Source organism: Xyrauchen texanus, chromosome 23, assembly GCF_025860055.1.
Source record: "Xyrauchen texanus isolate HMW12.3.18 chromosome 23, RBS_HiC_50CHRs, whole genome shotgun sequence".
Classification (NCBI taxonomy): Eukaryota; Metazoa; Chordata; class Actinopteri; order Cypriniformes; family Catostomidae; genus Xyrauchen; species Xyrauchen texanus.
In genome coordinates this window covers 39514558-39531900 of record NC_068298.1, presented here as the reverse complement: position 1 = coordinate 39531900, position 17343 = coordinate 39514558, and the positions used below count along the sequence as shown (strand labels likewise).

The window sequence follows — 17343 nt, the reverse complement described above, 5'->3', positions numbered from 1 at the left end:
GTGAAATAGTAGGAAATTAAACGACTAGAGAGAAAATTGAGTACAATGGATTGCAGAGTTTAATCTTCCTTTTTTCCTTCCTCTCCTCTTTTCCACGTTTTGTAACAACGATATAATAGACTGTCGTTCATGTTCTTTAATCGTCTCCTCCAGATTTTATAAAATAATTTGATAGTCACTGCATTGCATAATTAAATTCGTTTTCTGCTATTGTTTTATTGTACAGTTTAATTTTGTTTTAATGCTAATTGTTTATTTGTTTGTTGATATATAGATTATTTCTATGTGAAAACGCTATTAAGACTGTTGTAAAAAAAAAAAAAAAAAATGACATCCTACATAACGTTCTTTTTAAATGCACCTTGCTCATTTCATAATTCAGAAGTTTGAGCCTTGTCGGCCCCCATATATAGTCCGCCGTTCCAACCCGGAAGTGTGACATCAGCGCACATGATCGGAACTTGGTCACATGATCGGTGTTTTCAAAGAAAACCTTGTCCATTCACCCGGAGGTTCCCGAGATCCTGCGCTTCATATAACTGTAAGTAAATGATTTAATCGTTTATTATATTATAATTATATATCCACAATCCTTATTCGACTATAAAAGCATAGATAACTACAGCCAAGTTCAAAAGTAATAAATCAGACAAGTGCAACGATATGGTGAGATACAGTAGTGATCATATATTTTGCATGTTATTTGAACACATTTCTTAAAGCTAATGTGCATCTTGGTTGTGTTGTTTCTCATTAGCTGTTTGTAGCACAGGGCTTTGCTTGATCATGTGGATTGGTCAGTGGTGGTCAATAAATTATTGATCTGTGTCTTTATATTTAGACTCCTTGAGGGTGTCACTGACCTGCTGTTTGTGAGCAGTCATGAGACTTGTGATTCTGGATGACTATGATCTGGCCAGCGAGTGGGCAGCCAAGTACATCCGCAACCGGATCATCCAGTTCAAGCCCAGTGCTGACCGGTACTTCACTGTAGGACTTCCAACAGGTAAACTTGCAAAGTTGTAAAAATAAGGGTACAATTTTTCCTTACACTAACAGATTGGTCCTACAGTATACATTAGCCAACATTAGGGTTTACAGAGGACAGGCTTATGGAATAAGACTGAAATTTAAGTCAAATTCTCTCTCAAATCAAGTCATTCATGCAAAACATTATGCAGCTTTCAAATCAAATCATGGTGCCTATGGTGCAACTATTTACTTTTAAAGTACAGTGCTTGTGTCCTCTTTGGAACGATATGAGGGTGAGTAAAAGATTCCAGAATGTTCACTAGAAAGATTTTGAAGTACAATCTCATTGATTGCAGGCAGCACACCCCTCGGCTGCTACAAGAAGCTGATCGAGTATCACAAGAGCGGTGACCTGTCCTTCAAATATGTGAAGACCTTTAACATGGATGAGTATGTGGGTGAGTGTTAACAGCACAGATCGCTGCTCATGTGGAGTGCTGCTGAGTGTGCAGAATCTCTCTACAAACTCTCTCAAAACACTGCAGAACAGTATGGATCAATGCATTAGACAGTGTTACAGAGTGTTTACGTGCTGGTCTTTTGCCCTCTGCTTCCTCTAGCTGATCATCATTATCTTTTGGAACCCAATAGTAAGTTAGGAAATTATGGAAATATATTTTTGTATAATATTAACAACAACAGCTATTATTATCATCATAAAACAGTACCATATGTAATATTTTCTTAGTCTGCATGCAGCATAGCTAAGTGATATGGTTAAAGGAATAGTTCACCCAAAATTTACCATTTACTCACCCTCAAGCCATCCCAGATGTGTATGACTCTCTTCTGCAGAACAAGAATGTCTCCACTCTCTAGGTCCAATAAATGCAAGTGAATGGGTGCCAAATTTTTGAAGTGCCAAAAAGCACATATAGCCATCATAAAAATAATCCATACGACTCCAGTGGATTAAATAATGTCTTCTGAAGTTTTTTTAAGGAATAAATCAATATTTAAAACTTTTTGGGGACATGGGTGGAGTTCAAACTGCCTCTTGTGTGATGTAAGCGCGTAAGCTTGCCAACATATTTGCATCAAACGAGAGACAGCATTTGACCCTTGTGAATTTTTAGTAAAAAAAAAAAAAAAAATTGGTCTATTTCTTACACCTAGTGTTTCACTTCAGAAGACATTAATTAATTCACGTCGTGTGGATTACTTTTATGATGCCTTTATGTGCTTTTTGGAGCTTCAAAAATGTGGCACCCATTCACTTGCATTATATGGATCTACAGAGCTGAAATATTCTTCTAAAAATCTTCATTTGTGTTCTGCTGAAGAAGGAAAGTCATACACATCTGTGATGACATGAGGGTGAGTAAATGATAAGAGAATTTTCATTTTTGGGTGAACTATCACTTTAAACCTTTATTTTGGCGGAACACAACGTTTCTTTTTGTAGTAGAGTTGAAAATGGCCTTTTAATGCAGAGAAATGCTCTCATCTACTCTTCTGTTCACAAAAGCCTGATGTTATGGGGTTACTTTAGATTTGGATAGTAACTTTTAGCGGTCAAGCATATCGGGACCTATGCAAAGGTGCGGTTAGTGAATTTAGAGCGCTGTAAATACTGTATAACACATTCAGCTCATTCACCTCTCGTGTACTTTCAGTTGCTGCCCATAGAGGTTCGATAATCTCACTAAGTCATATCGTGATTTTGATTTGATTTTTAGTTCTATTAGTGACATTTAATATTTTTGAGGAACAAATTCTTATTGGATTTCATTTAAAGTCATACAAGATGAACTAAATGACTTGCGGTTCAGTACGTTTTTGACTCACAAAATAGAACAAGCCGATTACATTTTATTAGCTCGGTACAAAGTGTCATATGATTCAAAAGAGTTTGCTGTAGATTCAATAGAGCAGTGCAGTCTGGTTCCTGAATGTAAAAATGACATACATTTTTTTCCAATGGGCAAAACCATTTTAATGATAAGACCTACCGTGAGCTTCGAGGTTGTTAATTGATGGTATATGCTTCTGTTGAAGCCATCAGTCTGCGTTATATTAACTTAATTGTTTAAAAATTGTGTTTAAAAGCCGAAATTCTGGTGAAGAACTACACTACCCATGATCCTAAAGAGAGATCCACCAATCAGAGAATTGCGGCCAACAAAGTCAACCAAAAGATCTCTGCAGTGACCACCCACACCCATGATACACTGTGAATGATGCAATCGAGTCACTCAACACTCTCAAACTACTGGAATATTTTCAAAAATCTGAATATTTTGCACTAAACTTAAACAATGCTTAAATGCGACAAATTTAAATCGCTAGTTTTATATTTTTGTGTCGTTTTTAATTCAATTACAGCACATCATTCGCAATGCTTCATGCGATTTATAGTTCATTACCTTACAAAAACGTTAAGTAAACAGTCTTGTACTTTTGTATTTTGTCTGATTTGTAAACACTTTTTTGCTTCAAATCAAAGTTTGAAATGTTGTGATTCACATCAGAGCTGGTTGGTTTGGTTCATGGCTTAGAACACTTTTTGTATAGTTTTCATTCTTTCAAAGGTTTATGGATCTCTGTGTGTTTAGGTCTGCCCAGAGATCACCCAGAGAGCTATCACTCCTATATGTGGAACAACTTCTTCAAACACATTGACATTGAACCTCAGAATACACACATACTGGACGGCAATGCCAGCGACCTGCAAGCCGAGTGTAATGCCTTTGAGCAGAAGATCACTGCGGCTGGAGGGATTGAGCTGTTTGTCGGAGGTGCGTTCAATAAATCATACCAATACTTTGGTTTGAGACACAGATTAATAAAGACACCAGTAACGTGAATGTAATGAATGACTTGATCTGTGCTCACAAAACTGTCCCTATAAACAGTTTAGCTGCTGCAACTGTTAGGAGTTTTACTGCAATAATAAACACCTTTTGTCAATAACAGAGAATCATTGCTGCTATGGTGATAACAAACTCGAAGATCTGTTTGAAGCTTTAGCAACTATAGATTTGATCTGTTTCATTTCATCTAGTCCAAATATGTTGCACAGTTGTCATTGTTGTATTCTGAAAATGTACCTGTTGTCAGTACATTCTTTGTGAGATAATAAAAACCTCTATCTATATTATATATATATATATATACACACACATATACAGGATATATATTTAAAGACCCCACTTGTGTTTCAGACCTCATTTATTTTTCTCTCATTATCCTTTCTCTCCTCTATTTTGTGTATTCAGGCATTGGTCCAGATGGACACATCGCTTTTAATGAGCCGGGCTCTAGCCTCGTGTCTAGAACCAGAGTGAAGACCCTGGCCAAAGACACCATTGTGGCCAATGCCCGTTTCTTTGGGAATGACCTTTCAAAAGTGCCCACCATGACTCTAACGGTTGGCGTGGGAACAGTGATGGATGCAAGAGAGGTAAATAAAGACTTCTGTTGGCTGGGAAACAAAACAAAAAAACATGTTTTAAAGGGATTGATACTTTGAAAGCTGTCATGAACAAAATATGTAGGACGACCAGTGCAGAGAGATTCCCAAACAAATTACTCATATGAGTCAGTCCTTTTGAATCCACAGCTTGAGCAGTGTAGTCCGATTCCTGAACAAATTACTAATAAATCTGGTCTTCTCAATATACAGTTCGACCATTGTGGTCTGATTTCCAAACAAATCTTATGTGTTTCAGTTGTTTTGAATCTACAGTGCTACCAGTGTTGTCTGATTCTGGAACAAATGACTCATATGAGCCAGTTGTTTTAAATCTACATTTCGACCAATGCAGTCTGATTCCCGAACAATTTACTTATACGAGTTGGTTCTTTTTAGATCTATAGCTCAACCAGTGTGGTCTAATTCCTGAACAAATGACTCTTATGAGTCCTTTCTTTTGATGTATATTTTGAAACATGCAGCACGACCACTTCAGCCCAATTCCCTAACAAGTGACTCATACGAGTCGGTTCTTTTGAATCTACAGCTGGAACAGTGCAGTCCAATTCCCGAACAAATAACTCCTACGTGCCAGTTCTTTTTGAATCTACAATGTACAGTTTCTACAATTTCTCCAGTGTTGACTCAAGAACTGTCCGTAGAGACTGCTGCCCTGTAATTTAAAATTAATTACTTTTTTTTTTTGCATCCATTAATAATGTAGTGACATCTGCATCAGATTTACACCTAAACGGCATGTAAAAAAAAACCAAACAGTGTTAGTTTGTTTGACATATCAGTCAGAGAATCTGTTCCTAAGTGTGTGGTTTTTGGCCAGAATAAGATGCAATGGTGGACCAGACAAGTGTTGCGCGGTGTACCGGTACTAACGAAATATTGCGATACCAAAAAAATAAAACTGTACGATATCATAATTTTGGTACCATATTAAATTAGGCTGCCATTAGCTAAATGTAATGCAATGTGAGTTTTGAGATGAAATCAAAGATAATTTGAAAATAATAATTTTAAAAAGCCTCTATATAAGTGTGATTTAAACAGGATGTCATTTAATGAAATAATATACAGTCACATGCGCTGCGCGCCACAGTATAAGATGCGGCTGCCTGTGAACACTTTCTCGGAGATTTCTGTTCGCAAGTTGCTGGGAAACTTGACACAACGAACAAACCCCTCACATAAAGGAAGAACTTCAGAGACCTTTCAAAATAAAAGTCCCGCTGACAAGAGCGCTCTATTCATCTGATTGCATGAAATGCAAGACATTACGACAGAATAATATTACTACTGTATGAAAGTGTATTATTCAAATTAGAAGCAGTAATACTCATAGTAACAATAATATAATATTAAATAGTTATATTATTAGTATTGCTTTCTGTAATCAATATCTCATAAGTAAGTGTACTGAATATCAGCATGTTGTGATTCAGCAATGGCAGCCTTTTGCCTCAGGTAATCATATTGTTTTAATGTTTTCATTAATACTGTAAAACTCTGTTGTGCATCCTTTTTTCTTTTTACCAATATATATATATATATAAAATCATATGTATCGAGTTAGTATCGATACTGAGGTTCCAGGGCTGGTATCGAACCGTAGCTAAGAGCAACCCTAGACCAGACCAGTCAAAAATCTGACTTTTCAACCCCCAAATATATTCCTTCGCACTGAAAGCAACTAGAGAAGCCATTCTTCACATGGTAAACAGTCTGTGGTTGTAATTGTCACAGGAAGATGGACTTGAGCAGTCGTTTGTCCTGCACTTAAGTTTCTATAGTGCCCTTTGTGATATCAGTGTCTTCCTATTTTCTTTTTGTCCCAGCCAGACAAGCTTTTGTTTGGAGCATTTTGTATTCTACAAAAAATAAATATAGTTATGGTTTATTTAGTAACAAACTTCCTTTTGTTCTAATCTGCTTTAACCAGCACTGAACTGAATGCCTCTTTGTCTCCATGAGGACATACAAACAGGTTCATTAACATACCTGAATACTTCTACAGACAGTATATTGGGAAAAATGTCATTTGTATCACATGATTTTGTTGAGCTTGGATGCCAGACATCACCTGATCTTCGTCATTATGATGTAATGCATGTCAGTCATTTCTGGGACAGCTACAACAACAAAAATAAAAAATATTAGGCTTAATGAATATTAGACAGCAATTTGACTTAATGACTGCTTACAGTTTGACTGCTTCTTAAAGTCTTAAGATTAAATAAACTCCAAAACAGCAGTGAGTGCCACAATCCTGAACATGATTCAGTTAAGACAAAATTGAAAGCAGTTTTCTTCATTTCTAGGTTATGATTCTGATCACGGGCGCTCATAAGGCGTTTGCTCTGTATAAAGCCATCGAGGAGGGCGTGAACCACATGTGGACAGTATCTGCTTTCCAGCAGCATTCACGAACCATTTTCATTTGTGATGAAGATGCGACGCTGGAGCTCAGAGTCAAAACGGTCAAGTATTTTAAAGGTACGTACCTGAGGGACAGATCTTTGACATGTCGTGCACATAGAGAGAATCTACATGGAAAGTTTTTTTTCTGTGAATAGAAATTGCTAGAAAAGCAAAGACATACCAGACTAATTTACTTCGTAGTTACTTATTTACCATCATTTGAAAATTCAATAATATAATTGAGTTGGAAGGCAAATAAGGAAGATAAGTTCATCCAGATTCGGTTTTAATTTTAAAAATATATAAGGTTTATAAGTTTGCATTTAAAATCAATTTGCCTGTGGAGAATATAAATGGGACCTTTCCCGAATCAGACTGTTGCGCTGTATATTGTATAAGTGTAAAACGTGGTTGGTCATATGTAAAGGAGCTCATGGTTGTAATGTCAATACTAATTTCTTAAAGGGTTAGTTCTTCCAAAAATGAAAATTCTCTCATCATTTACTCACCCTTATGCCATCCCAGATGTGTATGACTTTAGTTCTTTCGTTGAACAAAAACAAAGATTTTTAGAAGAATATTTCGGCTCTGTAGGTCCATAAAATGCAAGTGAATGGGTGCCAAAACCCACATAAGGGCAACATAAAAGTACTCCAGACAACTCTGTATTTAAATCCATGTCTTCTGAAGTGATATGATAGGTGTGAGTGAGAAACAGATCATTATTTAAGTCCTTTTTCCTTTCACTTTCTCCTCCTGTTTTTGACGATTCACATTATTGGTGCATATCACCCCCTACTGGGCAGGGAGGAATTGGTGATGTCCAGTTCAGGAAAGAATCGTTCTTTTGAACTGGTTCTTTTTAGTGAACGAGTTGAACCGGTTCACCAAATTGGACTGAATCGTTTGAAACAGTTTGCGACTCGAATCAACACTGATCCACAAGTTACTCTATCTTAACTTGTCTGTCGGATATGCATGACATTCTGACTCGAAATGAGCCGATAACCTGAAGTAATATGATCCTAGAACTAGTGATATCTGCTTTTCCTTACTCTTTTTTGCAATGAACCGCTTAAACTAGCTCACAAATCAGCCTGAATGCTCCGGTCGCAGTAGTTCTCGAGTGTACAGTACAGTAATTGCTTCTTTCAGAGATTCAAGATACTGCGAACCGATGAACTGCTGACATTGAACATGCGTGTGATTAAGGGGCAAAATGTATGTTTCTGGTGTATTTTTCTGAAAAGGCGAAAGTATAACAAAACATACTGGAAATATTTTTATGACTTCATTGTATTAACGTTTTATCAACATACAATGATGATCCGGTCACAAGATTTCTCGAGTCAACAGTACATTGAGTCGCTCGCAGCAGTTCTCGAGTCAAACGTACACTGATCCTGGGACAGCAGCTCTCAAGTCAACAGTACATTGAGTCACTCGCAGCTTTTCTCAAGTCAACGGTACACTGAACACTGTACAGCAGCTCTCGAGTCAACCGTACACTGATCATGGGACAGTAGCTCTCGAGTCAACAGTACACTGATCATGGGACAGTAGCTCTCGAGTCAACAGTACACTGATCATGGGACAGTAGCTCTCGAGTCAACAGTACACTGATCGCGGGACAGCAGCTCTCGAGTCAACAGTACACTGATCGCGGGACAGCAGCTCTTAAGTGAACAGTACATTGAGTCGTTTGCAGCAGTTCTAGAGTCAGCATTACACTGATCACGGGACAGCAGCTCTCAAATCACATGTACACTGATCCAGGGACAGCAGCTCTCGAGTCAACGGTACATCGAGTCGATCACAGCAGTTCGTGGGTCACCAGTACACTGAACTGAGAATCGCCTCTTTCAGACTTAGTACTGAGAACTGCTGATCAGTGAGAGCTGATGAGGGAGAGTGGTGGCTCAGTGGTTAAGGCTCTGAGTTACTGACCGAAAGGTCGGGGGTTCAAGCCCCAGTACCGCCAAGATACCACTGTTGGGCCCTTGAGCAAGGCCCTTCACCCTATCTGCTCCAGGGGCGCTGTTTCATGGCTGACCCTGCACTCTGACCCCAGCTTAGTTGGGATATGCGAAAACAACATTTCATTGGCTCTGTACTCTGCACAATGACAATAAAGTTGAATCTTAATATGAGTGAACCAATGTCTTGAATGAGGTGATGAAAGTTTTATTTGAGAAATGTAAACAAAATGTACTATTGAGTACTGTGCATGCAGATTATATCTGAGCTGGATCATGGTTTCTGTAAAAAAGGGTGATTTGATTAAGACTAGTTTAATCTCTTTATATGCTTTAGACATGTGTAGAATATCCGCGTTTGTATATATCGGTGTCAGTGTTGTGTGATTTAGGTGCAAAACTTTAATGTAGGATGTGTTGTAAGATCACTGAATGAAACACTGATGACAATAAACACCCTTATTATTATTACATAATTAAATTTAATAATCACCAATATGCGCTTACATATGATGTTATTTAATGTATTTGAGCATGTATTCTTTGATGCCGGTGTATTAGTATTATGTACAGTGACGTCATTACACGACGACATAAATTAACTGTTGAATAGTTTTTTTAACCGGTTCATTGAAATGAACCATTCGAAAGAACTGGTTCATGAAAAAGAATCTGACTCCCTATCATTAGTGCAACTTAGTCAGTATTTTATGGTTAGCACATCAAATGCTCATTGGATAAAGCAGTATGTAGAATACTCTAAATGTATTGGTCCTCAATCTAGGCTCAACCTACACTTTACCATGATGGTAACCCCCAAAACTACAAAATAACAGAAAAACATCAACAACTCTTCCCCTTTATATTTATCTTGCACAAAGACACATAAAAAAAACCACTCAATTTAAACATTTACTCCCATGTAAAGCATGTTGGGAACTAGAAATACTCAACGCACATGGATTTAGTAACAAGACAATTGTTTTGTTGAATCAATTCGGTCAATTTAAATTCCCTTGGTTACATGAATTTTCCTGTAATATGAACATGGGAGGATTGAGTAAAACTGATGATAGTGAGTGTACATAGTGTATATATTGTAGCTGTTGTTTTCTCTCTGAGCAAAACCAATAGAAGAGCTGTTTACTTTTCATCTGTTGTTGTTCTTCACTGATCTTATTTTGGTCTCAACGGTCAATATCAGTCTAAAACAGTTTCAACATCTGCATTAAACCTGTCTGGAATGTCTTTCACAAGTGCTTTTCTCAGAAACGGGATATGTCAGGTCTTAAGGGCTTTAGACTTTCCTGGGGGTTTAATATATTTGCCTTTTCATGGCTGGGATGGATTTCCTAAACATACTGACGGATCTTTTGTCCTGCAGGCCTGATGCATGTCCACAATCAGCTGGTTGAGCCGACGCTCAGCATGAAGGACTACATGGACTAAACACGGTACTCAGAAATTCAAAAGAAATGTCAGAAATGTGCATCTGTTTGAATCAGTGGAAACTGGCCTCGGGGACCACAATGGTTTTGATGGTTATTTAGGTCTACGCCAGCATAACTGGATCTGTGTAGTTGTTGCACATGTATAAAACCACCAATATCTGCTTTATTCATGATTGAAATGTTCCAAGGTGCCAAATTCATGCACTCCATTTGAAAGAAATGCATACTTGTCTTTGTACTGTATTTGAAAGTACTATAAAGCCAGTATTAGCAAGAAAATGCTAAATGGTTTTTGGATTAGGCCAAATTTAAACAAAAATTCTCAATTCTGTTTTCCCATTTAGATAGCACTATTTCACTCCATGACTAATCAAAAAGATCATCTGTAAAAATCCTTTCCTTTTGATTCTGAATTCTAGTTTAACCAGGAAACATTACTCAAGTCATTTCAAGTCAAACATTGTTTCAAATGATGGTCATTAGTTCATTTTATAAGCACGCTACTTGATTTAAATGTGGAATTTTACTCCAAGGTGACTTCTTGGAAGACTTCATTGGGAATATATTGTGTTTATGCGTTGTTAACACTCTTAAACATTTTGATGGATGATGCTGAGATCCATTTTTATAACTGACCATTTTGTATCTCACTACAATATGGCTTAAAAAAGGAAAAACCTGTTACTTGTGTGGTTTGTCTATGTTTACAGTGGATTTTGGCCTTGATATTTATGCAGTAGAATGTTTATTTCTGTTGAATATTCCCTCTTTTGTGTTGTTTCTATTAAACGAGTTAATTGATTAAACGTGATATCTGTTTTCATTGTATGTCCACGGCCATTAAATTGGATAAATGACTGTCCTGTACTTCAGTTCTAACATTGAAGTTTTCACAAAAACAGGTTTTTAAAGCATTTAAACTGTGTACAATGTTCAAATTTAAGACCTGGCCCTTTAAATACTTGTTTTCAAAATGCAGGAAAATAGATGGGTGGATTAGTTTTATAAGCTAATGATCAACAAGCTTTACATTTAATTCAACATGTTTAAAAGGCCCTTGTGTGCTCTACTAACAGTTGAGAAGAGAAGTGTGTGAATGTTTATAAGATGTACACGGTGCAGTACACATGCTGGATACTCTTTATCATACAGGCTGTTTAATTTCTAAACATAAACAACAGATTTGTGCTGTACTGATTCAGTATTTTTTACTGTACTGAATGTCCATGGTTAGATAGTTGTTACACATTTTATGTGTATTTTCATAAAACTCTTAAACTTTGTGACCTGACTGTTAAAAGATTTGTACTCCAAAAGCCGAATCATCTGTCTTTTTTTTTTTTAGGAAGTACAGAAAAAACATGACAATAAATAAAACAATTTCACATTGTGGTTTGAGTATTTACTTGAGTGTACTATAAACGCACTGACTGAATCGAACACATTTCATAATAAAATCAAGAGACTTTTTTTTTTTTAAAGCATTTCTTGTACCATTAATATTTTTGGCATTGTGACATGATTTTCATGACAAACATATTTCCCTCCAAAATGTACGCTAATGAATCTGGATGAAGCAGTCTGGCCATTCTCCGTTGACCTCTCTCATCAACAAGGCATTTCCGTCCGCAGAACCGCCGCTCACTGGATGTTTTTTGTTTTTAGCACCATTCTCTTTATACTCTAGTGACTATCGTACGTGAAAATCCCAGGTAGGCATGTGACGGTATTCGGTAATACTGTATATCATGGTAACATGGAGTGGTGGTGGTGTAGTGGACTAAAGCACATAACTGGTAATCAGAAGGTCGCTGGTTCGATCCCCACAGCCACCACCATTTTGTCCTTGAGCAAGACACTTAATTCAGGTTGCTCCGGGGGGATTGTCCCTGTAATAAGTGCACTGTAAGTCGCTTTGGATAAAAACGTCTGCCAAATGCATACATGTAAATGTAATTAACATGCACATTGCTATCATGGGCTCTTCAAAATACCGTCAATAATTATAGAATCCAGTTAAACAAATTGGATAATTTTAATCAAATTTTTATTTTATTTTTCTGATCACACCATAGTTTTTATTCCATCATCAAATTGAGATTTACAAAACTGCAGCACAAATGACACATGTGCACTCTGATGTAAACAAACCAGCGTAAACTTATACTGTAGTAGCATGGCTGCAGGAGAAATGCTGCCGACCCTTTATTCACATTTTAATAGGGTTAAGTCAGAAGTGAGGAAGTATTTTGGGTTCCATAAAAATCCAGAGAGTGTGATGATTTCCCTTTGTGTAAAACATGCGGCAGAGAAACACGGGAACACCAACATGTTCACTCATTTGCGTGACAATCATTCTGTTAAACGATTGTCACCAAGATGGCGGCGTGGTTAAATTCTGTTAAATTATTGATCCAAGATGGTGGTGCGGTAGCACGCAGCGGCCGCTCCGGATCCAAAATGGTGCTATTTTTGTTAGTTAGCCCGACTTTTACGGCACACGGACATCGGAGCAACCGGTGTTCGTGTTTACCATCACCAGACACTACTAAAATATAAGATTCATGCAACAACCAAGCTGCATGATGAGCTGCAGGAGAAGCTATGCAAACTCTGCTGCGGAGACCAAGCCTCCAGTCCTTAGCATCGTCTGATGGCGATGGCCAGGGGAGAGGACGTCGTAAGCTGTGTGTGAGGAAGAGGAAGCGTGGCAAGAGGTCGGGGTCCATGCTAGGCTAAAAACAAACCCTAGCTGGCCGGCTATCCTGTCTATCCTGCTCTCAAATGTTTGCTCCATGGACAATAAACTGGACTACATCTGACTCCAGCAGACTACGCAGTGTGAGATTAGAGACTGCTGCGTCTTTGTTTTCACGGAGACGTGGCTCAGCGACAGAGTTCCGGACGCCGCCATTCAGCTAGATGGGCTCGCCTTGTTTTGTGCCGACAGAAATGCAGCAATGTGCAGTGGCTTGTGTGTTTACATCAACACGGAATGGTGCAAGAACTCTGTGCTATTCTCTAGCTACTGCTCTTCGCTGTTGGAGCTTGTGACTGTTAGATGCAGACCTTTTTATTTACCATGGGAATTCACCACTGTCATAATAACCGGAGTTTACATTCCCCCCAGCGCTAATGTTAAGGAAGCGCTCTGTGAACTGCAGAACGCTTACCCTGACGGACTGTTTATTGTCGCCGGAGATTTCAACCATGCGAATCTCAAGACAGTGCTCCCTAAATTCCATCAGTATGTGGACTTTGCAATGAGAGGGGCGAATACGCTTGATCTTGTTTACACAAACATCCCAAGCGCGTACCGGGCGGAGCCCCGCCCCCACCTGGACTACTCCGATCACATCTCTGTTATGCTAATTCCAGCATACAGGTTGCTCATCAGGCGCACAAAACCGCTTCAGAAGCAGGTGAAAACCTGGCCAGCAGGAGCCATCTCTGCTCTTCAGGACTGTTTTGAGTGTACTGACTGGCACATGTTCAGGGAGGCTGCAACATATGGTGACTCTACCAACTTGGAAGAATACACAGCATCAGTGATCAGCTACATCAGCAAGTGCATTGATGATGTCAATTTCTCCAAGACCATAACCACATATTCCATCCAGAAGCCGTGGATGACTGCAGAAGTGCATGTGCTGCTGAGGACCCGAGACTCCGCCTTCAGAGTAGGTGACAAGGCAGCCCTAAGAACATCGAGTGCCCAACTGTCCCGTGACATCAGAGAGGCAAAGCGTGCACACGCACAGATAATCCATAGTCACTTCCAGGACAGCGGCGACACGCGGCGCATGTGGCAGGGCATCCAGGCCATCACCAACTACAGGACAACATCGGTTGCCTGTGACAAAGATGCCTCCCTTCTAGATGTGCTGAACGTCTTCTACACTCGGTTTGAGGTGCAGAATGACGTGGTGGCGAGGAAGACCACCCCTCCTCCCAACGACCAGGTGCTCTGTCTTACCACAGCCGATGTGAGAAAAACTCTACGTAGAGTCAACCCACGGAAGGCTGCTGGACAACATTCCTGGCAGAGTGCTTAGAGGATGTGCAGACCAGCTGGCAGATGTTCTTACCGACATCTTCAACATCTCTCTGAGCAGCGCCGTCGTTCCAACGTGCTTCAAGGCCACCACCATCATCCCCATGCCAAAGAAGTCTTCAGTGTCCTGCCTCAATGACTACCATCCCGTCGCACTCACACCCATCATCATGAAGTGCTTTGAGAGGCTCGTCATGAGGCACATTAAGACCCAGCTGCCCCCCTCACTAGACCCACTGCAGTTTGCGTATCGTCACAACTGTTCAACATTGCCAACACCCTCCATCTGACCCTCACCCACCTAGATAAATGGACTCATACATTTGAATGCTGTTTGTAGACTTCAGCTCAGCATTCAACACAATCATTCCTCAGCATCTGATTGGAAATCTGATCCTGCTGGGCCTGGACACCTCCCTCTGCAACTGGATCCTGGACTTCCTTACTGGGAGACATCAGTCAGTCCGGATCAGGCACAGCATCTCCACCACCACCACACTGAGCACTGGGGCCCCCCAGGGCTGTGTGCTTAGTCCATTGCTGTTCACTCTGCTGACTCACGACTGTGCAGCAATGCACAGCTCGAACCACATCGTCAAGTTTGCCGATGACACGACCGTGGTAGGTCTCATCAGCAAGAACGATGAGTCAGCATACAGAGAGGAGGAGCAGCAGCTAACGGACTGGTGTAGAGCTAACAACCTGTCTCTGAATGTGGACAAAACAAAAGAGATGGTTGTTGACTTCAGGAGAGCACATAGTGAACACACTCCGCTGAACATCGTCTGCTCCTCTGTGGAGATCGTCAAGCGCACCAAATTCCTTGGTGTTCAGCTAGCGGAGAACCTCACCTGGTCCCTCAACACCAGCTCTATTACCAAGAAAGCCCAGCAGCGTCTACACTTTCTTCGAAGGCTGAGAAAAGCACATCTCCCACCCCCCATCCTCACTACATTCTATAGAGGGACAATTTAGAGCATCCTAAGCAGCTGCATCACTGCCTGATTTGGGACTTGCACCATTTCGGACCACATTCCGGCATCAAGGTTGGTTCGCGGCGGTAGGATGCGTACTTCCATACCAGTACAAAGTCCTTCCCCTTGGTCTGTCCCTGTCACCTCGCGCCTTCACAAATGTCACAGAGGGAGCCCTTGCCACGTTAAAGGAAGTGGGCGTCCGCATTTTCAACTATCTCGATGACTGGCTACTTCTAGCTCACTTGCGGGACACGTTGTGTGCACACAGGGACCCGGTGCTCAGGCACCTCAGCTGGCTGGGGCTTCCGGTCAACTGGGAAAAGAGCAAGCTCTTCCCAGTTTAGAGCATCTCTTTCTCAGTATGGAGTTAGACTTGGTCTCAATGACAGTGCATCTCACCAACGAGCGTGCAGCCAGTGCTGAACTGTCTGCATACGCAGAGTGCAACGGTCCCACTGAAACCCTTTCAGAGGCTCCTGGGGCATATGGCATCCTCAGCAACGGTTACGCCACTCGAGTTGATGCATATGAGACCACCTCAGCACTGGCCTCAGACCCGAGTCGAGAGATGAACCTGGTGCCACGGAACGCAGGCTCGTTGCCGTCTGTTCAGCCCCTGGCCAGACCTAGCGTCCCTACGGTCAGGAGTTCCCCTAGGCCAGGTCTCCAGGCATGTCGTGGTTATGACAGATGACTCCCAGTGTGGCTAAGGCACCGTGTGCAATGGGCACGCAGTCGCAGGCCCTTGCACCAGCCCACGACTGCGTTGGCACATCAACTGCCTCGAGTTGTCGGCAGTACTACTTGCCCCGAGGAGGCTATTGCTGTTTATCCAGGCCAAGCATTTGTTGGTCCAGATGAACAACACTTGTCAAATGTCACAAGCTCTGGAGTCAGCCACGGCTCAAGTTTCTGCGAGCCACTCACATCCCAGGCCACCTCAACAGCACAGCGGACGCGCAGATGGCACAGATGCCCTGGCGCACAGCTGGTCCCTGGGGCTACGCAAGAGCGCGTTTTCCCCCAGTGAGCCTACTTGCACAGAAGTTGTGCAATGTCAGGGAGGACAAGGAGCAGATCCTTCCAGTTCGTCTCGTGTGTTATCAGGTGACACAAACAGGTAAGTTTGGGTCAGCTGGCCGGGTGTACCCCTTGTACAAAGCGCAAGGCGCCCAGTTGCATTCGCAAAAAAGTGTGGAACCCTGGACGTTCTTCCTCCTTAGCCCAGCGACCGACGAGTCTTCAGAGAGGTTCACTGCCGCCACCCCAGTACGTGTGTCACTTAGGCCCCCATACTGTGTTAAGTGCTCCACATGCGCTGGTTGTCTCCTTAGGTAACCCTGTGTGATGTATATTCCACAAAATGGTTTCCCCGCTGGTAAACCGCGTCTTCCTTGGGCAGAGGGCCCTCTGTCCTTGGTCACCGTATTTGTAGTAACTCCTCCCCTCCTTGGGTAGGACCTACCCCAGTGCCCCTCCGCACAACATGCTTCTGCTCCGACCGGGTAAGACTGTGTGTTATATTCCACTTATAAGCCCCCCCTCCCTCCTCTCGGGGCCGGATGTGGTCTCCGCTTCCTGTGAAGTGATCAATGTACACTTATTCCTTACATCATTTGAAGTGCCCTTCCAACTGAACATGAATGTTCCCTTATGATGGCTCAATACCACGTGAAGTCCACTTCTGAGGAACCAAATGGTCGATTGGAATGCACTTAAATGTTATATTTGGCTATGTATCTATGGTGGTGATGGTAGTTTTTTTTTAACATTTAGGTTTTTTCTTTTTCAAAGTTCTTAGTTATCTGTTTAAAGTAATAACATTTGTTATTAAGAGAACAACAATAAAGTTTATCTTTCAACCTGTTTTGTAATGTAATTCAATACCATGATAATACCATATATTGTGATAAAAGCTTCACCAATTATCGTGCCATGGAAATTTGATACCGTCACATGCCTAATCCCAGGAGATCAGCAGTTACAAAATACTAAAACCAGCCCATCT

General features: G+C 40.9%; 1 protein-coding gene across 1 annotated transcript; it reads left to right on the top strand.

Moving 5' to 3' along the window:
• Positions 1-414: 414 nt before the first annotated feature.
• gnpda2 (glucosamine-6-phosphate deaminase 2) lies at positions 415-11660 on the top strand. The gene is made up of 7 exons (XM_052088892.1): positions 415-541; positions 842-1006; positions 1329-1430; positions 3588-3770; positions 4251-4435; positions 6778-6952; positions 10238-11660. The coding sequence occupies exons 2-7, from the start codon at positions 883-885 to the stop codon at positions 10300-10302; spliced, it is 834 nt and encodes a 277-aa protein (XP_051944852.1). The 5' UTR covers positions 415-541; positions 842-882; the 3' UTR covers positions 10303-11660.
• Positions 11661-17343: the final 5683 nt, after the last annotated feature.